Here is a 26,209-nt window from a genome sequence, read left to right as displayed (position 1 = left end):
GAGTCAGTGGTTTGGCTTACTGACTCCACAGCCATGCTTTAAGGCCAGTTATACACCTTAGGATGGTTTCTTCACATTTGTGGTTGTGTCCGCAGCGTTTCTGACGCATACATCCGCATGCATCTTGATTTCCTATCTTTAACATTGTAGACGCAGGTGCATGCGTTTGCTTACGCATGCGTTTTTTCGCGGTGTGCGGCTAACGCACCATGTTGGAATTTTTGAGGCAGCAAATTTCTGTCAAAAATGCGCAGGCATGCGCATGTGGATGAGTGCGTTAAAAAACGCATTACTGTCTATGGGAACGCATGCGCACGCAGGTCTTTGCGTACTCGTTGCAATGGCGTACTTTGGACTGTGCATGTCCAGGAACTGATTTAGACACGCCCATTGAGACACGCCCTCCTGGAAATATCAAACATAAAAAAAGCACAAACGCATACAAACGCTGCTTTTTTTTGCCATCATGCGAAAGCTGATGCAGATAAAAAACGCTGCGTTATCATGCATTTGCATGCGTTTTTGCATGCGTTTGAGGATGATAGACTGAGCACATAGACGCAAATGTGAAACTAGCCTTAAACAGCTGTAAGGCTATATGTCCAAGACCAGGATTAGCAGCGTTTTTGGACACAGTGTATTTTCGCTACCTCCAAAATGCTGCGTTCTAATCAAGCAGGTAAATCCACATGTGTTCACTGAATCATGTGGATGTAACGCATCTAATGACTAGCTATGGGTGAAATTAAACAGGAGAGACTAGCCTCTGCAGCAATAAATAAAAGCACAGTAGGCATGGGACTTCTATAAATCCCATTGATTGTGCTTGTATTGTGGAACGCAGCGTTTTGGAAGCAGCGCAGGTGCTCTTCCTGATGGTGGGCATGTACCCCAAAATGAACATCTGCGCTTCCTTCTGAAACACATTTAGGGGCTTCGTACACAGCAGACAGCCGTTGGCAGGACGAAACACAGGCACTTGCTCTGCTGAGCACTCCTGTGTTCTCTACGAAAGAAATTCTGCCAGATTCCTCGAGTGGCATCTTAACTCACCGTAAAGAAAAGAATTGGCAGTATGAAATCGGATTTGGCAAATCTCGTCTCCCCTGGCATTATTCTGCAGAGGAAGTCGGTAGGCAGATATACACATTAGAACTGTTGGCCAAGCACAATGATATTTGTAGGTTCTGACGTTAGACATTAATGTGTATGGGGGTCTTAAGGCTGGCTAAACACAGGAGAGGGCATAGCATAGCGGAGTGTTCATGTCTTTTTGGTGAGCAGAAAGGAGAAAGTCGCTGCCAGACTCTTCTGGCAGCCGCTTATGTCTCTTGGGAACAAAATGCACTGAAATACAATATGTCCACTCCTTCTCTACATCGGGTCAGGTGAGGCCTTCAATGGTCATCCAATGTGTATGAGGGTCTTTACACAGATTGTTTATATGTCCCCAATGGAAATGAATGCAGCAATAAAGCTTCTTTCACATGGTATTACTGTTTTACAGTGTTCATTGCAGCCTTTCCTGAAAAATACCTTTGATAAAATTCACTGTATACAATAACATGTCGCCCATAGGCTCCAATCTAATAAAAGATATAAAATATGCAATACATAAACATTTTATATGAAAGGGAGCATTACCAGTGTGAGACATGTAATGGCTGACAGCCCACTCTCCTATTCTACATGTCTCACACTGGTAACGCTTCCTTTCATTTAAAATAAGCTCTGGGGCAGATTCTCCTGCAGATCAGGGTCCGGCCCATAGTCCTGGTCAGCTCATTCACACATAGAGATGTGGATTTCTCTGGAATAAGACACCAGATCACACATATTATATTCACCTCTCTATGACCACATGCCCATGTAGACGGGTTAGGAGGGCTGATCCTACTGACAGATTCCCTTTACAAACTATTTTTAGTGAAAAGAACAATGAGTGCAGGAAATTATATGGCCATCAAAGAGCCCTGATCACAACATTGAGTGGGTCTGGCAAAACATGAAGTGACAAACATTTGCACAAGCCTACATCCATCAAAGATTTGTGGTTAGTTCTCCAAGATGTTTGGAAAAACCTCACAGCTGAGTTTCTTCAAAAACTGTGTGCATGTGTAATTACCTAAAAGAACTGATGCCTTGACGGCAAAGGACAGTCACACCAAAAATGTATTTGATTTCTCTTTCGTTCATTCACTTTAAATTTTGTTAGGTGATGACAATTAAAAATGTTAAATATTTTTAGTTTAAAACCATTCTAAATTTGGAGCATTTTTTTCCACACCTTCCCAAAGCTTTTCGGACAGTAAACATGCTACAATACATAATCTTATGCGCCACGTTATTATGTGTACACCAAATTGTGCCTTGCAATCTGTATGAGGGCTAAGCAATCACGTCCACATGTAACTGAAAATTTCCATTCACAAAAAAAACAACACACTTCAATAGTATCTGACATAGTACTTATCCCCACGGATTCTGCACACGTATGATATGGATTAGCCCCACTGACAGAAATCGCAGTGATTTCTGCAAGATCCTTATCCCATAGAACATATACTTCTACCTGCCATAGGGTTTTTCGGGTGCAGCCCTGAAGCGAAGAAGACACATGTTGATACATGTTACAGTAGTGCTGAACTGCCCTTACCGGATCATGTTCACACTGCACGTATACACCAGTCACTTGATATACAATGTTAACACCAAAGCCATATTTCATTTTGGTGTTAAGGACATTTTTAGCTCATGATAGCAGTTTTTAGGATCTCTTCCACTTTATTTGCAACATTTTTTCTGCAAAAAGTTAACTAGACTAGCGAAACTTATCAACGAAATGGTGTCACTGATACATCGTGGAGAATCATCTCAGAGGCAGTTATGTAATTGGAATCAGTGATTCATAGCACGGTCTGAGCAATCAGTTTATTTCTAAATATCTTTAGCAATCCGTTCTACCTCACCCTATAATTCTGCTTCTAATTTGCCAAATGACAAGACGAGAAGCAATAATTATATCCAAATTTGGTATTTCTCATTGGGGTCCCTGAGCTCCATGTGCCGTTAACCGCGAAGCTGCAGGGAAAACAAAATCCCTAGGTGTTCTCCTGTCTCTGCCATTTAGCACACTGCATTCTGAGAATCGGTTGGAATAACGTTTTCTGCCCATGTATTAATGCATGTCCTGTAAACTAATCCGCAGGAAAATCGCAGTAATCAGACGTTTACCTTCATTGCTGATTCTGTACACAGGCCCAAAATTAGAGGGAAAAAATGAGTCAATAGATTCACTCTTAATCTGATCTAGGGTTGAGCGACCTTTAGTTTTTTAGGGTCGAGTCGCGTTTTGTGAAACCCGACTGTCTTAAAAGTCGAGTCGAGTGTAATCGGCCGACCACCGTGAAAAGTCGGGTTTCGGACGAAACACGAAACCCAATGAAGAAATTTTTTTGAATCTCTCTCTCTCTCCCCCCCCCCCTAAACGCTGATTTTCCACATCGCTCCCAGAACGCTCATTTTACACTTTGCACATCGCTGTAATGCACGCGAAAAAAAATGCCTGTTGTGTACGCCCCCTAACACCTACGTCAGCACTCTACCGCTCCTTCATTGGCTGCAAAAATGGCGCTAAACGCGTCATACGAAACGCGACTTTCGCACCTAGATCGCGTACCGCATGGCCGACCCCACACAGGGATCGGGTCGGGTTTCATGAGACGCCGACTTTGCCAAAAGTCGGTGACTTATGAAAATGAACGACCCGTTTCGCTCAACCCTAATCTGATCTATTAGAGCACAACTCCAGAGTTATTTTTTTTATGACAGCACTGGAGTGGTGCTAATAATGCAAGTTCTCTGACCCAAGTATTATACTGAGCACAACTCCGTTACTGTGCCGCCATCTTGTGCCCACTACTTCTGACTGAGCAGAAGACAGGTAACAGTAATAAGCTCTAGGTGTCTGTGACAGTCTCGTTCTGGCTCTGATAGACTAACAATGAGTGAGGCTGCTTTCACACATCAGTTTTTTCTCGTCAGGCTCAATCCGGCCAATTCTGAAAAAAAACTTTTGCCAGATCCGTTTTTTTCTTATAGACGTGCATTAGCAATGGATTGCGACGGATGGTTTCACGTTTCATCCGTTTTTTTGCCGGATCCTTTGAAAATTGGTTTTCTGGTGGCTGGAAAAAACAGACATAGTAACTTTGTGTCCGTTGAAAAAATGGACAGCTTGTCCGTCGTTTGCTACAATGAAACCATAATGGTATCGGTTCCGTCAAATGACGGAATCCGTTTTTTTTTTTTTAACTGAGCATGCTACAATTTTTTGGGATCCAAGTAGCTGGATCAGCTAGTCGAATCTGTCGAAAAAAAAACGGATCAGTTTTTCACAATCTGCGACGGATCCGTTTTTTTTCAACATCTGACTGATTGTGACTGATGGCAAAAAACTGATGTGTGAAAGCAGCCTAATGACTTCTGGATTACCCAGCAAACAGTGGAGCGATCCAGCAGGTCATAACCTGCAGAAAACGACTGGAGTGGTGCCGATAGAGGATGAAAGTTTTAACACTGGGGAAGGGAATTTTAAATTAGTGGCACCACTCCAGTGCTGAAACAAGAAAAAAAACACACGCTGGAGTGGTACTTTAAAAGGTGTCCTGCATTGTAAAAGAAAATGTCTGTGCGACAGCGCTGTCAGGAATTTGTCAATATGACCCTTGGAGCAATGTGGCTGGGTGACATCATGGCAGCAGATCTACCTGCTCCAGATAGACAAGTGATTCCCGAGCAGGAAGTCGGGGAATAAAATCTCAAGTCACTTCTAAGAAGCTCTATGTCTTCAGCAGTTACAGGACGCACCATTCCTGAAATATGGCCATGAAAGGATGGGGAAGCCTTGGATTTCTTGCAGTATATCCCCCATGTAAGGCCAATACAATACACAAGTCTCTCCACATAACAGAGTAATGCAGGCACATGGACAGGACATGCAGGAAAAAAGCAGTAAGTGGTCACTGTCATATCTGCACACAGGGGATGAAATTCTGAAAAACAGATAGATATAGATATCTGACTTACCGCCTCATTATAATTATCTAACTATCCGTGCTCCCATTCAAAATTTTCATTATAACCAGGACTCTTGTAGCATCTGTTCTCACATGCTTAAGGCTATGTTTCCACGGTCAGGAATCGGCAGCGCTTTGGACGCAGCAATGTCCGCTCCATCCAAAGCGCTGCCGGCTTTTGTACACAGGTGATCCGGCATGTGATCACTGAACCGAGAGGAATCACTGCATCCTATACATTGTATGGGTGACATTTATCTTGTGGAGGCTCGCGTCTCCACGAGATAAATAGACGTGCTGCGGTCTGGAGAGACACGCCACATGTCCGTCTCCTTGGGTGTCGGTGCACACATAGTGGAGATGGGATTTCTTGAATCCACTATACTGTAACATCAGCTGCTGCGGATATACGCGGCGTTTACTGACCATGGGAACGTACCCTCACACAGTTAATAGCCCCCTGTGTCTGTACTTTTACACATACTGGTTGGTTACTGCAGCAGTACATGAACACCCGTTTCTTACATTATGGCTGGACCGTACGATGAAAGCAATTGTTACCGTCCACCTCTCGTGTCTCCCCTATTTCCTCATAGACTGTACCCTCATGAGCAGGGCCCTCATTCCTCCTGGTATCTGTCGGTTTATGTGCTTATTGTTATGCTGTAATGTCTTTTATTGTCTGTACAGGTCCCCTCTGAAATGTAAAGTGCTGCGGAAAATGTTAGCGCTATAGAAATAATGAATATGAATATATATATATATATATATATATATATATATACATACATACACACACACGATGGTATATATACTACCCCCACACACTAACATATCATGCACACACATATACAATGGTAACTATACATGCACACTCACTGATAGCTAGACACATGCACACAGTGCTATCCTTCCATATACCCACACGATGGTACACATAGCCACCTCTGCACAGCGGTACACACACCCCCAGCACCCCAGGCCCCTGCTATCTCCCAGCACTAGGCCCGCTGCACTCACCACACACTTCTTGCCCAGGTAGTTGTACAGGGTGTCATTCTCCTGCGCAGTGAGCAGGATGGAGCCGCTGTTGGTGACCCGCTTGCTCTGCCGGTTGTTGTTGTTGCTCATGGCTCCTGTCAGTGTCCTCCCTGCGGACGGCAGCTCTCCCCCAGTGCTAGTAGTGAATCAGGGCCGCTCCATGTCCCGGGCGCTTGTCGTCGTGTTGTGGGAGGATCCGCTGCTGCCGCTTCCTCCCTAGCTGGCGGTGCAGGCCGGCGCTGGAACTCCGGTGGGCGTGGCTAGAACACGTACACGCTCCCGACTACAGGGAACGCGCAGAGACGCGCCGTGCGGCCCGGATTGTGCGTGCGCGCTATAGTCAGCGGTGCGCGGCTGCCTACATCTGGCGGAGAGGCCGCTACTGCATGCAGGGATTAGCAGCCTGCGTCACGGGAGCGCGAAGCCGTGTTCTGCTGTGCCCTCTCCAGCTTCCGTAGTCACCTGATTCTGTCACTTCCGTACCTTCTAGCATCAGCTGCAGGGCGGGTCACTCTCAGTGTATAGCCCCGGTGACAGAACATGGCCTGCCACAGCTGTTATTAACTGTGGAGCCAGCTGCTTGTGTGGAGGCTTCTCTGAGCCACGTACCGTAATCAGTTATATTTTTTCGAACCATTTTCGATCAAAACCTGCATGGTTTTTCCCAGTCTAAGGGTATGTGTCCACGTTCAGGATTGCATCAGGATTCGACGCAGGTAAAATCTGCACCTGAGGCATTGGCAGGTCACCTGCGTTTTTCATGCGTTATTTTCATGCGGATTTGTGTGTGTGTTTGTAAGCTCAATAAAGATATACAAAAAAAAGAATTGTGATGTCATTTCTTGTCCAACCTCTTCACTTACATACTCCATTGAAGAATATACACAGAGAGATACGTTAGATGGATACAATAGATAGATACAATACATATCATATCTGTCTATCATATCTATCGTATTTATCTATGGTATCTATCTATCAATAGATCTATCTATTATCTACCGATGTATAGATATATCTATATATAGATATATCGATAGATAATAGACAGTAGATAAACAGCTGATAGATTCGATAGATGGATCACACAAGCGAGAAAGTCGGACGAGGCTCGCATCTTAATACCCGGCACTGCCGCCAGCACTCGGAAGCGGAGCGTGCCGTTACATGTCTTTCTATGCAGCTGCACGCTCTGGTCGCAAGTGCCAGTGGCAGTGCCGGGTATTAAGATGCAAGCCTCGTCCGACTTTCTCGCTTGTGTGATCCCAGCCTAAGGGCTCCTTTTCACTTGCGAGAAATACGTGCGAGTCTAGCAGGTTAAAACCAAGCTCTGGCGCCGGCACTCCAGAGCGGAGCGTGCGGCTGCATAGCAACACATGGAGCTGCACGCTAAGCTCCCAAGTGCCAGCGCCAGAGCTTGGTTTTAAAATGTGAGACTCGCACGTATTCCTCGCAAGTGAAAAGGAGCCCTTAAATAAAGACACACAAAATCTGCGTTAGGTCGGGGTCACACTTGCGAGAAAGTCGCTTCAATACCCGACACTGGCACTCGGGCCCGGAGTTTGCGGCTGCATGTATTTCTATGCAGCTGAACGCTCCGGTCCTGAGTGCCCGCAGCAGTGTCGGGTATTTACCCCGGCCTTAAATGCAATGTTTAATTTAGAAAAAAAGAAATGGTGTGGGCTCCTTTACTGGCTATAAAAATAGGGGGACCCCGCCAAAAAAATGATGTGGGGTCCCCTATAATTTATAGCCAGAAAGGCTAGGCAGACAGCTGCGGGCTGATATAGCCTAGAGAGGGGCCATGGATATTGCCCCCCCCGGCTACAAATACCAGCCCCCAGCCGCCCCAGAAACGGCGCATCTTAGCCTCTCTTTTCCCACTCCAGAGTAGCGGTGGGATATGGGGTAATAAGGGGTTAATGACGCCTTAGGTGACATTAAGACCAGTTAATAATGGCGAGGCGCCAATAAGACGCCTATCCATTATTAATCATAGTAAAGTGTAAATAAAACACACTAGAAAAAAGTATTTTAATGAAATGATTGCACACACTTTTGCACCATATCTTTATTGTACGCTCAATCCTCTTGAAGACCCTCGTCCTGCATAAAAGCAAAAAAAAAAAAAAAAAACAAATTCATACTCCCTGTCCGCAGATATCCCATAACGAGTGTCCCACGACGAGTCCAGCTCTGCTACATCTGGATGCCTGACATCCAGACATAGCAGAGCTTGTAGATGATCGCTGGAGATAACTCTCCAGTGATCACCTACATTCTAGCACTCACGGTCAGCTGACAGTGAGAACGAGCCTAGTGTGACCGGAGATAACCCCCGGTCACTTGCACGGCAGTTCTCGCGGTAAGCCAAGTTATCGCGAGAACTGCAGTGGATGCGGGGCTTCCGGCGGCGGGACAGGTAAGCCGGCATGTGACATGCGTAGTAAGCTGCATTAACGCAGTTTCTACGCATGTGACTAATCATTAGATGCAATTTTATCGCATCTAATGATTATCTATGGGAAATTTACGGCACGACGACGGAGCGTCGCCGCACTGTAAACAGACATGCTGAGTTCTGAAAAGATGTGCCGCATGTCTGTTTCCGCGGGTCTGCCGCCTGGCTTTTTTAACGCATAGTGGAGACGGGATTTCATGAAATCCCCTCCACTATGCTGTAACATCTGGATGCTGCGTGTCATGCTATTCTGACCTTCTGTCGCCTCCGCAGCTTTCCCGCTAGACCGCTATGTCATCTGGGTAATTTCGCAATGCATCTCTGGGAATGGAAGCTGCCGGTCGCATCGCGAGGAGCGGGACAGCTTCGGTGGACGACGGAAGGTGAGCATATAACTATTTTTTATTTTAATTCTTTTATTCACAGGGATATGGTGCCCACACTGCTGTATACAGCCTGGGCTGTGTTATACACTACGGTGGCTGTGTTATATACTGCGTGGGCTGTGTTATATACTACGTGGACTGTGTTATATACTACGTGAGCTGTGTTATATACTACGTGGCTGCTATATACTACGTGGCTGCTATATATTATGTGGCTGCTATATACTACGTGGCTGTGCTATCTACTGCATGGGCTGTGCTATATACCACGTGGCTGTGGTATATACTACTTGGGCTGTGCTATATACTACATCGCTGTGCTATATACTGCGTGGCTGCTATATACTACGTGGCTGACCTATCTACTGCGTGGGCTGTGCTATATTCCACGTGGCTGTTATATACTGCACGGGCTGTGTTATATACTACGTGGCTGCTATATACTACGTGGCTGCTATATATTATGTGGCTGCTATATACTACGTGGCTGTGCTATCTACTGCGTGGGCTGTGCTATATACTACATGGCTGTGTTATATACTACGTGGGCTGTGCTATATACTACATCGCTGTGCTATATACTGCGTGGCTGCTATATACTACGTGGCTGTGCTATATACTACGCGGCCGGCCGCGAACAATCAGCGATAGGCGCGGAATTTAACCCCCACTCACAGCGTGACGTACATACATACATACATTTTCTAGAATACCCAATGCATTAGAATCGGGCCACCATCTAGTAGATATGTAATAGCAAAGCTGATGTTTATGAATGAACTTTTAATTTTTTTTTTATTTTTTTTTTAAACGGGAAAAAATGGCGTGGGCTCCCGTGCAATTTTCTGCGCCAGAGGGGGAAAGCCAACAGCTGGGGGCCAATATTTGTAGCCTGGGAAGGGGGTAATACCCATGGCCCCTCTCTAGGCTATGAATATCAGCCCACAGCGTAGCCTTTCTGGCTATAAAATATAGGGGGACCCCACGTCATTTTTTGGGGGGGTCCCCTTAATTTAATAGCCAGTAAAGGCTACACAGACAGCTGCGGGCTGATATTCATAGCCTAGAGAGCGGCCATGTTTATTGGCCCCCCGGCTATAAATACCAGCCCCCAGCCGCCCCAGAAATGGCACATCTGTAAGATGCACCAATTCCGGCACTTAGCCCCTCTCTTCCCACTCCCCTGTAGCAGTGGGATATGGTGTAATAAGGGGTTAATGTCACCTTGCTATTGTAAGGTGACATTAAGCCTGGTTAATAATGGAGAGGCGTCAATAATACGCCTATCCATTATTAATCCTAGAGTAGTAAAAGGGTTAAAAAAAATACACAGCCAGTATTTTAATATTCTTAATTTTACCATACTTACCATAATCGATCGCGTGCATAAAAAATTAAAATAATAAACCAACCGTATACTACCTGTCCGCCGTAGTCCAATTAATAACGAATGTCCCACGACGATCTCCCCTATAGAACAGTGACATTGGGTGATGTCACTGCTCTATAGGATCTCCAGTGACAGACTGACAGGAGACAATGGCTCCTGCTGTGTATCACTGAGGTTACCTTAGTTCAGGGTCTCACTTTATGGCAAAAGCTGCGTGGGAATTTTCCCACACAGCAGTGCCACAAGTGAGACTAGGGACTATTTCTCACAGGGGTGTAGGAATACATTGCTGAAAGATACCTTCTGTCATTGTATTCTTGGAGCCCCTGGAGAGCGGTCGCATCAGCTGATGTGGCTGCTCTCCACGGGAGATCGTCGAGGGACACTCGTTTTAATTGGATATCTGCGGACTCATGGAGTATAGTGTTTGTTTTTTATTTTAATATTTTTTACAGGTGACAATGGCTGCGGGGATCAAGGTGACAAGGTGATGGTGAGTATGTACTCTATGTTTAATGTACTGTATGTCTATATGTATGTAGTGTATGTATGTGTTGTCTGGTGTATGTTGTATGGTGCATGTCACATGTTGCATGTCGTAAGTCGCATGTCGCATGGTTCATGTTGTATGTCGCATGTTGCACGTTGTATGTCGCATGTCGCATGGTTCCTGTTGTATGTCGCATGTTGCACGTCGCATGGTACATGTTGTATGTTGCATGTCGCATGGTACATGTTGCATGTTGCATGTTGTATGTCGCATGGTGCATGTTGTATGTCGCATGGTACATGTATGTTGCATGTCGCATGTTGTATGTCGCATGGTGCATGTTGTATGTCGCATGGTACATGTTGTATGTCGCATGGTACATGTTGTATGTCGCATGGTGCATGTCGCATGGTGCATGTTGTATGTCGCATCGTGCATGTTGTATGTCGCATGGTACATGTTGTATGTCGCATGGTACATGTTGTATGTTGCTTGTCGCATGGTGCATGTTATATGTCGCATGGTACATGTTGTATGTCGTATATTGCGTGGTGTATGTTGTATGGTGTAGGTTGTGTGTTGTATGTGCACACAGTGTAGACGAGTCTAGCTCTGCTACATCTGGATGCCTGACATCCTACACTGCAGCGTTCTCACAATCAGCTGATCAGCTGTTTGCGAGAACCAGACTAGTGACCGGAGATAAGTCACATGCACAGCAGTTCTCGCGATAAGATAAGTTAAGAGATAAGAGAACTGCAGTGGACGAGAGACTTCCGGCGGCGGGACAGGTGAGCCGGCAGACATGCGTAGTAAGCTGCATTTACGCAGTTTCTACGCATGTGACTAATCATTAGATGCGGTTTTACAGCATCTAATGATAGTCTATGGTAAATTTACGGTGCGGCGACGAAATGTCGCCGCATTGTAAACAGACATGCTGCGTTCTGAAAAGACGCACCGCATGTCCGTTTACGCGGGTTTGCCGCCTGCGTGTTTTACTGTGGACATGGGATTTCATGAAATCCCCTCCACTATGCTGTAACATCTGGACGCTGTGTGTTTGATGCTGCGGCTCTAAGCAGTGTCAAACACGCAGCGTCTCCTGAATGTGGAAACATACCCTAAATTCACACAAACTTTTTTGAGGTAGTAAAAAAAAAATGTAGTTTTTTTAGTGAGAACTGCTTCAGGTAGCACTCCTTCTGTGGAGAGTTTTTTAAGGAGTGTTCTTGTTTCCTGAAGCGGTTTTCAGGAATTTTCTAAACATTTTTTCCTATAACGGTTTTTGGAGCCTTTTGATTAGACCCAGTTCTCACAATGTGCACTGACAGTGTGCGCCGTTTCCAGCCTTTGACACTTCACATCAGAGGCTGTGAGGGAGCGCACTGTCATTGTGTATTGAAAGTACAACTGCACAGTGAGCAGGGCTGGCCGTGATCAGTAGAGAAGGAAGTAACCCAGCCCCAATGAAATGTCTGTCATGTATGACGTTTAGTTTCACTAGAATTCTCAAACAAAACGTAAGTAGGTTAAACGAAACCTGTGACCAGAAAAGAATGCTATTAACCTGCAGAAATGGGGTTAATCTAAAGGATAATAGCGTTGCTAACCTGTCCGGCGCCCGCACTTAACCAAATGCTGAGGGTAGAAAATGAATTTTATTCCCCCAGGCAGCATTCGGCTTCCAGTCATGAGGGCGACGTGTTTCAATATGTTTTTCACAATTTTTGCCCAATGTACTTGTCCTTTTTGTGATGCACAGCTATCAGTCTTTCACCTCTTGTGCAAATGTTTGGCAAGCCTCTGTGTGCCTGAACCCTACCCATTCTATGGGATGAACTAAAAAGAATGAAGAAAAGGAATAAAAAGAATGAACATAACTTATTGGTCCAAAAATATGGAGAGGGATTATAGATTTCTCAAGCATCTTGGATATGGAATGAACATGAAATATGTGTAGATAATAGAGGAATGAACACATATCCCATATAAACAGGTTGTAAGATGGCCGCCGGACAAGTCCTTCAGGGGAGATATGTGTCATGAATCCCAATGGCTAGGGATAGCACAGGACAAGCAAAGTATAAATATATTACGGACGAGCTCTAGGGTGATGGAACCTGGGCTGACCGCTGCCCTACGCCTAACGCAACTAGAGATAGCCAGGAAGCGTGCCTACGTTGGTTCTAGACGCCACGCACCAGCCTAAGAGCTAACTAGCACTGCAGAGAAAATAAAGACCTCACTTGCCTCCAGAGGAATGAACCCCAAAAGATATAGTTGCCCCCCACATGTATTGACGGTGAAATGAGAGGAAGGCACACACATAGAGATGATATATATAGTTTTAGCAAATTGAGGCCCGCTGTAAACTAGAAAGCAGAACGATACAAAAGGGGACTGAGCGGTCAGCAAAAAACCCTAATCAAAAAAACCATCCTGAGATTACAAGAACCCATGTGCCAACTCATGGCACATGGGGAGAACCTCAGTCCACTAGAGCTACCAGCTAGCATAGAGACATAATAAGCAAGCTGGACAAAAAACCAAACAACTGAAAATCAGCACTTAGCTTATCCTGAAAGATCTGGGAGCAGGTAGGCAGGAACCAAACAGAGCACATCTGAATACATTGATAGCCGGCAAGGGAAATGACAGAAAGGCCAGGTAAAATAGGAAACACCCAGCCACTGATGGACAGGTGGAAACCAAAGGCCGCAACCCACCAAAGTCACCCAGTACCAGCAGTAACCACCAGAGGGAGCCCACAAACAGAATCCACAACAGATATGTCATTGCGGCTATTAGCTGCGGTGATGTGAGCTCGGAAGCGTGCTCCAGCACATATGGTGCTGGGAGAGTTATTAGGCCATTCTAGGCCCGGGTTTTACGAGCAGTCATAAGAGATGGGTGGGAATGACCTCTCACACATCCTAAGCCAAGAGGCATGGTTTGGCGGATAAAATGGAGGCCGAGTGTCTCATTCAGGATCTGTGGCTGGAGGTGTGGAGACTTCCAGTGTGTTTGCTAAAGACACTGACCTGAGTGGGAGGTCCCGCAGTACTATATGGACTATTTATTGTCAGTTTGTTTTCACTTTGTGCCAGAGAAGGCTATTCTTTGTTTGCTTGTGCTTAAACAGGTTTAAGAAGTTAATAAACCTGATGGAACGGCTTCCCGTGTCTACCTCAAACCACAGCTGAATGAGTGAAACCTTACATTTGGTGCTAGAAGCACGGGCACGAATCCCAATGGTCAGTGTGACTGCCGCACAGATACATGTCTTGTGTTAAAGCAACTGCAGGAGCAAAAGCCGACAACATGGAGGAATTAACTGGCGCAGGCTAATCTTCAGTAGCAGATACGGCAGCAGCATTAACGGCAGCAGCATTAACAGCAGCAGATGCAGCACAGACAGCAGATGGAACTCCTGGCAGAGGCGATCTGTGGCAGGGCATCCGCCCCAACCCAAAATCAAGGTCATGACTCTCACATGAGGAAGACGGTAAGCAGAGGATTGCAAAAATGACCCCGGGTGATGATGTCGAGGCGTTCCTAATGGTGTTTGAAAGAACGGGAGAAATTGCCTCCGGAGCAGGAGGTTCTGGCGCCATATTTAACAGGGGAACCATAGAAGGCTTATTATGACCTGGCTTTGCAGGACGCAAAAGAGTACACCAAGTTAAAGGCTGAGATCTTGGCACGCTTAGGAGTGACTCGGATTGTCAAGGCACAACGGGTGCACCAGTGTGTCTATTGCAGTGACAAACCTCCCTGTTCCCAAATGTTTGACCTCCTACACCAGGTTCAAAAATGGTTGCAACCTGAATCTTCCTCTTCAGCACAGATGGTGGAGAGGGTCGTCATAGACAGGTTAATACACTCCCTACCAAGGCCGGTTCAATCCTGGGATTCTCGTAATGCCGATGACCTAGTGAGCCTGGTGGAGCGGTACCAGGCGGTCGAGAGTTCCTTGAAGAAGCAAGGGGTCAGAGAATCCCCATACTGGGGTTCCCAAAGGGGGGCTGACACCCAAAAGAGGGGAGCTAGAGCCATATTGAGGGGATGTCCAAGAGCCTAGGAGGCATCTAGGCTATTGTCAAAGGCCAATAGTCCAATAGTGTAATTAGCTGGAGGTGTCATACCCCAGGTCACATAGCTGCCCGTTGCCCCAATTCCACCGAGCTAATGGACTGCAGCATAAAACGGCGCTGCTCATATTTTTCATATCCCGCCTGCAGTGTTCTCCCTCAGCCAGGCGAGGGACCGCAGGCATGCCTCGTGACAGTAAACGGGCTACAAATGACTGGTCTGTTGGACTTGGGGAGTTTGGTAACCCTAGTGAGGGCCACAATTTCCCATCGGCTGATTCCTGGAACGAGAGTGGGTGTCCGCTGTATCCATGGCGACTCTAAGGACCACCCTGAGGCCCAAGTGGTCATAAACACAAACTGTGGCACCGAGTCCCATGAGGTCGGCATAGTCAAGGATCTAGTGCACCCTATTATAATAGAGCGGGACTTTGCATTATTTTGGGACTTGTGGAGGAAAGGGAGGATGCCTGGTTGTCTGGACAACAGCCAGGTTGCTCCTAAAGAAACCTTGATGCAGGCTTCCATTTTGTGTGCTTGTTGGCGATGAGGATGAGGCAGCATCCACTGAGGCCAACGTCTCTAAGCTGGAGGTGTCTGAGGGAAATTTTGGAACTGCCCAACTCAGGGACCTAACTCTTGAAGGGGCATTTGAAAATGTAACTGTGTTAAATGGTGTGCCTCAGAAGCCGGGGGCAGACAATCGGTTCCCTCATTTTGATGTGACTGGGAATCTGCTTTATACCAAGCCAAGAGGTGAAGTGATAGAGCAGTTATTGGTACCAAGGCCCTATAGACACTGGGTGTTAGACATGGCTCATTCCCATGTATTGGGGTGTCATCTGGGGGCAGATAACACACAGGAGCGCAATCTGCAGAGATTCTACTGGCCTGTGTGTTGCAAAGAAATTTTGAACTATTGTCGTTCCTGCCCCTTGTGCCAGCTGACCTCCCCAGTGGCCCACTTCTGCAGTCCTCTGGTACCATTGCCCATCATCGAGGTTCCATTAGAGGGAATAGCAATGGATCTGGTGGGACCCCTGGTAAAGTCTGCATGAGGACATCAATATATAGGTGGTCCTGGATTACGCTATCCGGTACCCTTAAGGAATGCCTCAGCGAAGTGTAACTCTAGGAACCTGACCCATATCTTCTCCCGAACCGGGCTGCCGAAGGAGATACTGATGGACCAAGGGACCCCCTTCATGTCGAAGGTCATGAGGGAGTTGTGCAAGACCCTGCAGACTTCCCAGCTCAGATCCTCAGCATACCATTCCCAGACTGATGGACTGGTGGAGAGGTTTAACAAAACTTTGAAGGCTATGCTAAAGAAAGCAGTGGAGAAGGACAGCCGAGACTGGGACTGTCTGCTTCCCTAACTGTTGTTCTCCGCCAGGAAAGTTCCCCAACCTTCCACAGGCTTCTCTAAATTTGAACTACTCTATGGATGACACCCTCGAGGACTCCTGGATGTGGTGAAGGAATCCTGGGAAGCTGAAACCAACCCCTATAGAAGCGTGGTAGAGCATGTCACCCAGATCCAAGAGAGATTGCCAACGTGATGTCCATTGTGATGAAGCACCTCCTCAAGGCACAGGAAGCACCGTCCAGAGTGTAAAATAGGTCAATCAGGGTAAGACCGTTCAACCCAGGGGATTCAGTACTTGTGTTGGTGCCCATGATGGAGTTCAAATTCCCGGCCAAGTGACAGGGTCCCTATAAGGTGGTGGAGAAAGTTTGTGATGTCAACTACAAAGTCCACAAACTGGGGAAGGTGGCAGAGACCTTGTCCCGTTCACAGAAGCAGCAGTGCCAAGAGTTGCTACAGCAGAACAGAGACCTGTTCTCAGAACTTCCAGGTTGTACGAAGGTCAAAGAGCATGAGGTCCTGATGGAGCCTCATGTCTGGGTCAACTTGAAGCCATATCGGATTCCCGAAGCCTGCTGAGAGTTGATCACAAAAGAGGTGAAGTGGATGCTGAGCCTGGGAGTCATCGAGGAATCTAAGAGTGGCTGGTCCAATCCAATAGGCTTAGTGCATAAACCAGATGGGAATAGCAGTTTTGCAATGACTGTAGGAAGTTGAAAACGTTTTCTAAGTTCGATGCATACCCAATGCCCCATGTCGATGAGTCAATTGAAAGGCTAGGGCCGGCTCAGTATATTACTACCCATGACCTCACAAAATGGTATTGACAAATTCCCATGTCCCAAGACGCCAAGGAGAATACTGCCTGTTCAACAGCAGATGGATGCTTCCAATACACATGGATGCCGTTTGAGTTACAAGGCGCTCCAGCCACATTCCAGAGAGCCATGGACAGGATCATAGCTTCCCACAAGAGGTATGCTGTGGCCTATCTGGACGACATTGTGATTTTTCAGCTAGGATTTGGGAAGCCATCTGAGCAAGGTCCAGGTGTTATTTGAGGCTCTACGGAAGGCGGGATTTTCCATAAACCCAAAGAAATGTGCCTTGCGAATGGAGGAAGCTAAATACTTGGGCTATGTTTTAGGCAGCGGTGAAATAAAGCCACAGATAAATATAGTTGAAGCAATCCAGGGCTGGCCACAACCCCTCTCAAAGAAGCAGGTCAGGGTGTCCCTGGGCATTGTGGGCTATTACCGCTGGTTTATCCCAAACTTCACCATGGTAGCTGCTCCTCCGACAGACCTCCTTAAAGGGACAAAATCGGCTATGGCTAAGTGGTATCCAGAAGCTGAGACGGCCTTCCAGGAACAGAATCTGGCCCTGTGTAAACAGCCGGTGCTGGTAGCACCCGATTTCTCCAAGAAGTTTGTGGTCCAGATTGACGCGTAAGATATCAGGCTGGGTGCTGTCTTATCTCAAGAGGTGAACGGGAAAGGGCACTGCATAATATATCTTAGTCGGAAATTGTCATCCTGCGAGGGGAATTATTCCATAGTGGAAAAGGATTTTTTAGCCATCAAGTGGGCGTTGGACACTCTAAGGTACTACCTCTTAGGCAGAAAGTTCACACTAGTGTCAGACCATGCCCCACTGAAGTGGATGAGGGAGAAGAAAGGGAACAATGCCCGAGTGGCCAGGTCGTTCCTAGCACTTCAGGATTTTTATTAGCTGTGATGATGTGAGTTCGGAAGCATGTGGATCACCCCCAAGGGCAGTGGGGTACTCGGAACCGGGTCCTTCGGTTCTCGGGGGATGTCAAGGTGGCTGACCCAGTCCGTGGCCCTGGGACGTCCGTATTAAAGGGAAAGGTCTTTAAAGGGATAATGTTCGTGACGCCACCTGTGGTATTCGGTCAGGGTGACCGACGCTGCTTTAAGGGGTCCGCTGGGGTGATGTTATGGCAGCTAGATGGTATACCTTCCCACAGGTGAAGTATGTCCCCAGGGCTTCCCAGTGTATAGATGGTGGATGGTGAATGGTGTAAGGCGCAGTGAAGAATGAGGACACAAGGTTGCAGTCTCTTTACCTTTTTACTGAAGACTTCAGCATCCACAGTCCAGAGCACCAGATCACAGAGCAGGCAGAGTCCGGCCAGTTTGGAGGCAAATCCAGAGTCCCCTTATCCAGGTGGAAATCAGTAGCCTTTAGCGCCTGGGTGTTGTAGTACCTTATTGCTGAACCTCTCATAAGGTCCTCACAACTGTTGTAGATGTTCTAGATGTTATGTCTCTCTCTGTCCCCCACATGGATAGGACAAACCCGCATGACAGGTGGCTTGAGGCATTTTACAGGGACTCTATCCTCTCGTGGGTGCCACCTTGCCTCCTGGGTATGGGGCGGATCAGTAACTTGCAATTAGCTGTCCTGCCGGTCTCTGGACCAACGCACAAAGGACTGTTGCTCCCTCGGTGTTCCGGCTACCGGATCCTGCGCCTCAGAAGGAGGCAGCCTGTGCAGGGCAGAACTCCTTCTGGTTTCCACTCCTTTTGCTATGACTTCTTTCTCACTCTCTCCAATACAGTTCTCTGTTCGTGTCCTTTCTTTGGAACTGCCGCATGTGGGGCAGGCGCAGCTCCGTGTCCCTCTGTCTAGGCCTCTGACAGGATCCCACCCCTGTCAGGGACCAACTACCTGAGCCGAAGCTCAGCCAGCAACTGCCTAACTTCCTCTCCAGGCCACCAGTTTTACCTAATTGTGAAGAGTGCCCTAATAAATAGGAGCATAGCTCCCCCTGGTGGACTGGAGTGTGAATTGTGTTGTATGTTTGTGGTACCTGGTAAAGAGATGTCCTTTATTGCCTCCAAATGTAACATCACTCTCCCCCCTAGAGGAGAATGATATTACTGCAACGAGCAGGACCCTGGGGCGCTGCACATGCTCCAGCACATATAGTGCTGAGAGAGTTATTAGGCCATTCCAGGGCTAGGTTTTGCGAGCAGTCATAAGAGATGGGTGGGAATGACTGCTCACATATCCAAACCCCAGGGACGTGGTTTGGCAGATAAAATGGAGGCCGAGTGTTTCATTCAGGGTCTGTGGCTGGAGGTGTGGAGGCCTCTAGTGTGTTTGCTAAAGACACTGACCTGTGCAGGAGGACCCACAGTTCTGTATGGACTATTTACTTTCACTTTGTTTTCACTTTGTGCCTGAGAAGGCTATCCTTTGTTTGCTTGTGCTTAAACAAGTTTATGGAGTCAATAAATCTGACTGGACATTTCCTTATGGAACGGCTTCCCTTGCCTACCTCAAACCGCAGCTGAGTGAGTGAAACTTTACAAGGTGAATATTATATTCTCTGTGCTTGATAGGTCAGGAATGAACATGAAATATATGTTGAAATAGGGGAATGAACAATTATCCCATACAAACAGGTGTATATTTTATTCCCTGTGCTTGATAGGTTGGGAATGAACGTGAAATATATGTAGAGAATAGGAGAATGAACACATATCCCATATATACAAATGTATATTATATTCCCTGAGTTAGATAGGTGGGGAATGAACATGAAATATATGTAGATAATAGAGCAATGAACACATAGCCCATATATACAGGTGTATATTATATTTCCTGAGCTTTATAGGTAGAGGATGAACATGAAATATATGTAGATTATATGGGATATGTGTTCATTCTCCTATTAACGGGTGTATATTATATACTCTGTGCTTGATAGGTGAGGAATGAACATGAAATTATGCAGATAATAGGGGAATTACATATCCGATATAAAAAGGTGTTTGTTATGTTCCCTGTGCATGATAGGTGGGGACTGAACATGAAATGTATGTAGATAATAGAGGAATGAACACTTATTGTATATAAACAAGTGTATCTTATAATCCATGAGTTTTATAGGTGGGTAATGAACATGAAATGTACAGGTGCTTCTCACTAAATTTGAATATTATCAAAAAGTTAATTTATTTCAGTTCTTTAATACAAAACATGAAACTCATATATTATATAGAGTCATTACAAACAGAGTGATCTATTTCAAGTGTTTATTTCTGTTAATGTTGATGATTATGGTTACAGCCAATGAAAACCCAAAAGTCATTATCGCAGTAAATGAAAAAGGTTCCTTAGTTTGTTTCAGTAGGCTCCACAATCATGGGGAAGAATGCTGACTTGACAGATGTCCAGAAGGCAGTCATTGACACAGTCCACAAGGAGGGTTAGCCACGAAAGGTGATTGCTAAAGAAGCTGGCTGTTCACAGAATGCTGTATCCAAGCATTATTATTAGTAGTAGTGTTGAGGGAGGATCTGTAGTGACCCTTCACGGTTGATTCAGTGATTTTCAAACTGATCCACAGGGCATTGCCGGCAACTGAAAATGACCAGATGGAGACGTATGTCTCTGTTTGGGAGGATCGAGCAGATCTCTGAGCCCCGTTTATTGTGTCGCACTTTTCATAATCTTAACAAGTTACACTTCAACCAGTCAACATAATAAGACGCTCACAGTTCTTAACCTATAAGAATGCAGGAACACCCTGCACGTCAAGGTCTCGTAGAACAATACACCTTCAGTGTCATATCTTGTTTGGGCTGGAATAATCAAGGTCTCATAACAACTATGAACTTTAGCCTAGTAACAAAAATTTATCTCAAAACAGCAAGATGGAGTCAAAAAGCACAAAATGAAGCCTGCTTTAATTTTTCTTAGTTTAACCCTTCACAGTAGTAGTATTATTAGTGAACCTTCATAACATTCTGCTTCTCTATTAACTAAGACTAAGATTTGTTTTCTCAACAAAAGGTTAAATTCTTATTCTCCCATAGATTGAACGAACCAAAAGGAAAGAATATCTTTTGTCCTTTCCAGAGACGGAGGCCATTCTTGTGTACATAAAGGAGAACTTAGGGGCTTTATTTGAAAATCTACTTTTTAGCCACATCAGACTTATTCTTCGCAATGATAAAGATGGATATCTTAGACATGTGTGGACTATCAAAGGCCTTTAACAATATCATAGTGAAAGACTGTTACCCTTTCCCTTTAAAATCTCTTTGATCAGAGCAGATTATAGCAGAGGCTATTAGCATAGCAAAGCTAGCTATATGAGTTGAATCTCTTGTTTTGATGTAAGTTGTAACAGAGCCCAGCAATGTAACAGTGTTATGAAAGAAACTATGGTCTTAAATTATACAGTATATACTGTATGTTTGTGAATATATTTATTGTATATACAGCATTGTTGGAAGACCAAGCAAAATTTCAGTGAAAGCTGTTTGTATGATTGCTAGAGAGGCAAATCAGAACCCTGCTTGACTGCCAGAGACCGTCAGAAAGATTTAGCAGACTCTTTAGTTGTGGTACATCTTTCAACTGTTCAGAGACACCTGAACAAATATAGCCTTCATAGAATAGTCATCAGAAGAAAACCTCTCCTGTGTCTACAAATTTCAGAGTCAGAAGTATGCAAAAGAACATCTATGCAAGTCTGATGCATTGTAGAAACAAGTCCTCTGGACCTATGAGGTTAGAACTCTTTGGTCACAATGATCAAAGGTATGGGTGGAGAAAAAAAGGGCATGCAATTTAAGGAAAAAGAGCATCTCTCTAAAAATTAAGCATGGGGATAGATCAGTCATGCTTTAGGGTTGTGTTGCAGTCAATGGCATGTGGAACATTTCACAGGTAGAGGGAAGAATGGATTTAATAAAATTTCAACAAATTCTTCATTCAAACATAACACCATCTGTAAAAAATCTGATGTTGAAAAGAGGATGGCTTCTACAAATGGATAATGATCTTAAACACACGTCAAAATCCACAAAATCCACTACCTCAAAAGGTGCAAGCTGAAGATTTTACAATGTCCGTCAGAGTTCCCTGGAGGGTTCTATAGAGTAAAGGTACCTTCACACGAAACGACTTTGTAACGATATCGCTAGCAATCCGTGACGTTGCAGCGTCCTCGCTAGCGATATCGTTTAGTTTGACACGCAGCAGCGATCAGGATCCTGCTGTGATGTCGCTGGTCGCTGAATAAAGTCCATAACTTTATTTGGTCGTCCGATCGCTGTGTATCGTTGTGTTTGAAAGCAAAAGCAACGATACCAGCGATGTTTTACACTGGTAACCAGGGTAAACATCGGGTTACCAAGCGCAGGGCCGCGCTTAGTAACCCGATGTTTACCCTGGTTACCAGCGTAAAAGTAAAAAAAACAAACAGTACATGCTCACCTGCGCGTCCCCCAGCGTCTGCTTCCTGACACTTACTGAGCGCCGGCCCTAAAGTGAAAGTGAAAGCACAGCGGTGACGTCACCGCTGTGCTGTTAGGGCCGGCGCTCAGTCAGTGTCAGGAAGCAGACGCTGGGGGACGCGCAGGTGAGTATGTACTGTTTGTTTTTTTTACTTTTACGCTGGTAACCAGGGTAAACATCGGGTTACTAAGCGCGGCCCTGCGCTTAGCAACCCGATGTTTACCCTGGTTACCCGGGGACCTCGGCATCGTTGGACGCTGGAGAGCGGTCTGTGTGACAGCTCTCCAGCGATCAAAGAGCGACGCTGCAGCGATCGGCGTCGTTGTCGCTATCGCTGCAGCGTCGCTTCGTGTGAAGGTACCTTTATGGAGGTAATACCAACCTATATGCCAGACATGGGAGAGGTCACGACGCCCCGCCAAGGAAGCATTGATAGCGAAAAGTGCGTCGGGGTCTCTCCCATGCCTGGCATATAGGTTGGTATTACCTCTATTACTCTATAGAACCCTCCGGTATATTTATTGTGGATTTAGAGATTTTCTGCTTGTGGTAACGTTGCTTGCATGTAATATGGCTATACTATTGATGGCTTCATATATCCTACTATACTGATTGAATTGGCTATTTACTTACACTGTTTTTGCACTTGCATATTTATGTGTAGTTCCATTTAGCTTTATAAGTGTGCCAACTTTGCCCTGCTATTTCTCCTTATATTGGGTTTATTTTGCTAGAGGGTTCACCTCCTTACATTTGTATTATATTTTTGCTGGACATGGTACTTAGGTGTCACTATCCCTGCTATTATTTTCTATATGTATTTTAATAATTACCCTTGTTTTTGTACTATTTATTAATAAAAATGATTATATTTAATGGTACTTCGCTCTGTGATTCACTTTTTTGTTTTGGGTAATAGGTAATAACCATGCAGAGTGCCCAAACTTTTGCATCTGCCCATTTTCCTTTTTGTAACTTTGAAAATGTAAAACATGAAAAAAAGAAAAATATACTGTATATATACAGTATATATATATATATATATATATATATATATATATATATATATATATATATATATATATATATATATCTATATACCTATATATATATAGATATATAGATATATATATAGATATATATATATATACATATATATATATACATATATATATATATATATATATATATAATTGTTGATTGTTGTTTTTTTGCCTAAAATACAAAGGATATGTGCCATCTTTAATTTTAGGCCTTTTAGCGATCATTTAATCTTCAACTTGCTTCACAATAGCAGTAATTTTGACCAGGTATGCCCAAACTTTTACATGCCAGCTTTGCAGAATTTTCCCCAAAAATTTGATTTCCCCAAAAAATCTCAATTGATCAAAGCCTTAAATTGCCTGGGAAATGTGTACATATCACTCAGTGGTCTCCTACGACTGTATATGGAACTCATGTTTGAGCTATTTAATGCAATCAGCCTTATTAGTGTACAAGTGACCTCAATCTATCTAGCTTGTGGAAAAAAAACAGATGGTAACTAACAGCTGTATTTGGGCGGTGTGTACAGGTCCAATATAAAACTATTACAAGATGAAAGTGTGCAAAAAATATATACTTATTATCTACAACATGGCCTCTGTGTGAGGTAGATAGTTATGTTTAAATTTCTAGAATTTGGAGATTTTTCTTTAGTCATGTTAAGGCTTGCCCATCTCACAAGTCAAGAAGCACACTTTCTGTGACACCCAAGCATTGTATTCAGGATTTTTTAAAGAAGCAAAATTATGACAGAGGGGTATGAAACTGCCCTCCTTATTTGCACTGTATGAATAATAATTAAAATATACTGCTGTTAAGGTGCTGTTACTGCAATATATCATAGGGCAGTCAATTCAGTTACACTGAGGTTTATTACCTCGCTATCATGTCAAATTTTGGATTATGGTTCACGGACTGAGAATACCAGTTCCCTTTTTCAATGTGATTCAGCACTGCAGTAGTACAGTACAATCAGATTTAGGACTTTTTCTATCCATCTGTGCTCTGACCACTATCCTAGACAGTAAAATCCTAAAATGGCACTGGTTGACCAACCCTTATTTTTTTATTCTAGCTGTGATTGTCCCCCTTGATTTGGCTGCATTGGATGATGTGATAGCTGCAAGGCATTATGGGGTAGTCCGTGAAGCTGCGCTTCATGTCATTAGGTTAAGTTCACATTAGCATATCTTTGCGCAGCGTATGCTTGCGTACAGATGTAAGGGGGGTGAAGAGGAAGACAAGCCCAAAGGAAGTTGCTTTCCCTCTCCTTACCTGGAACCACTTAGTTGGACAGTTGGGTTGTTGGGGGGAGAACTTTCTGCCCTGGACAGAGGAGACCATGTGACTGCTGGGGGAGGAGAGGAAGGGAGAGGAGTGTGGTCAGAAAAGAGCGGGAGAACAGAGCGTGCGAGACAGAGGGGACAGCGCACCAGAGAGAAAGCAGGCTGCAGCGCCGTGCTCCCCATGAGAGAGTGCTCCCCATGAGGGCACTAAGGCTGAGATACCCACCATAGCGAAGGCTGTATGTGACGGTGTGGACTCGGAAGTCTTTGTAATCAGAAAAGACTTTTCCCCTGACAGTGTAGAGACAGTGACCCGGGCGCACAGCTCCGGTGACTGCAGTGACAAGCCAAGACCCCTGAGTGTGATAAGTAAGTGCCCAGTGTGTGTAAATCATTCCTACTGCAGAGAGACTGCCAGCCTAACATACAGAGACTCGTGCAGCAGTATGCTGTGCTACTTCCTGCTTCCAGTTTCACTCTGAGAAAAAGACTGCAAAGATTGAACCCCGGAGTCTCCAGTTCCCAGGAGACAGAGGAGAGACTTCAGAATCTTCAAGTGCTGCTGGTGACTGTACCCACGTTGGAATAAGGACCCTTCAGTCAGGACCTCGCTGGACTGATAAGTTACAAGAACACTCGTTAACCATTTCTATTCCGCTTAACTGTTTCATAGCTTCAGTTAGCTTGTTGTGTATTGCTATACTGTTTGCTTTATCTCTACTAACCCCCTGTTTTCTCCCTGCGAGGAGAATCTTACTCCTGTTAATAAATCCCCCTCAACAGTTGGTCTGTCTATTCCGTGGTGACATACTCAACCCGGCACTCTATTACACAGATCCGCATAGATCCGCTTGCTTTTTGCGTACCTATATTTAACATTGTGTACGCAGGGACATTCGTTTGCATCAGTTTGTATGCGGATGCGTCCGCATGCATCGTTTCACGGTGCCCACCGAACGCAACAAGTTGCATTTCTTGTCGTGTCAAATATGCGCAGGCATGCACATGCGGATGAGTGCGTCAAGACAACGCATTACTGCCTATGGAAATGCATTGGAATGCAAGGACATGCGTATGCATGCGTTCGATTCGCATGCGTACTTCGACTGAGAATGTCCAGGAAATGATGTCACCACCTCCCAATTCCCAGCTGTATAAAAGGGGGTATGGACACTGTTAGTCCAGTACTCTCAAGACTCTGGATGCGATCTCAAGACTTTGTATGTAAGTATAGAAGCTTTGAAAATGTCTGTCTGTCTCATTGCAGTCTGTACTCTGTAGTTATGTT

The 26,209-nt window shown here is 45.1% G+C and overlaps 1 protein-coding gene across 1 annotated transcript in view; it reads right to left on the bottom strand.

The window, feature by feature from the left end:
* WASL (WASP like actin nucleation promoting factor) overlaps window positions 1-6,579 on the bottom strand; it is a 73,558-nt gene extending 66,979 nt beyond the window's left edge. The window contains exon 1 of the mRNA XM_077264936.1: window positions 6,099-6,579. Within this exon, the coding sequence (XP_077121051.1) occupies window positions 6,099-6,209 (111 nt within the window). The 5' untranslated portion in view covers window positions 6,210-6,579. The remainder of the gene's footprint in view (window positions 1-6,098) is intronic.
* Window positions 6,580-26,209: the final 19,630 nt, after the last annotated feature.

This window comes from Ranitomeya variabilis, chromosome 5 (assembly GCF_051348905.1).
Source record: "Ranitomeya variabilis isolate aRanVar5 chromosome 5, aRanVar5.hap1, whole genome shotgun sequence".
NCBI lineage: Eukaryota > Metazoa > Chordata > Amphibia > Anura > Dendrobatidae > Ranitomeya > Ranitomeya variabilis.
Note: the sequence above shows the minus strand (reverse complement) of the source record. Positions and strands in the feature narration are given on the sequence as shown.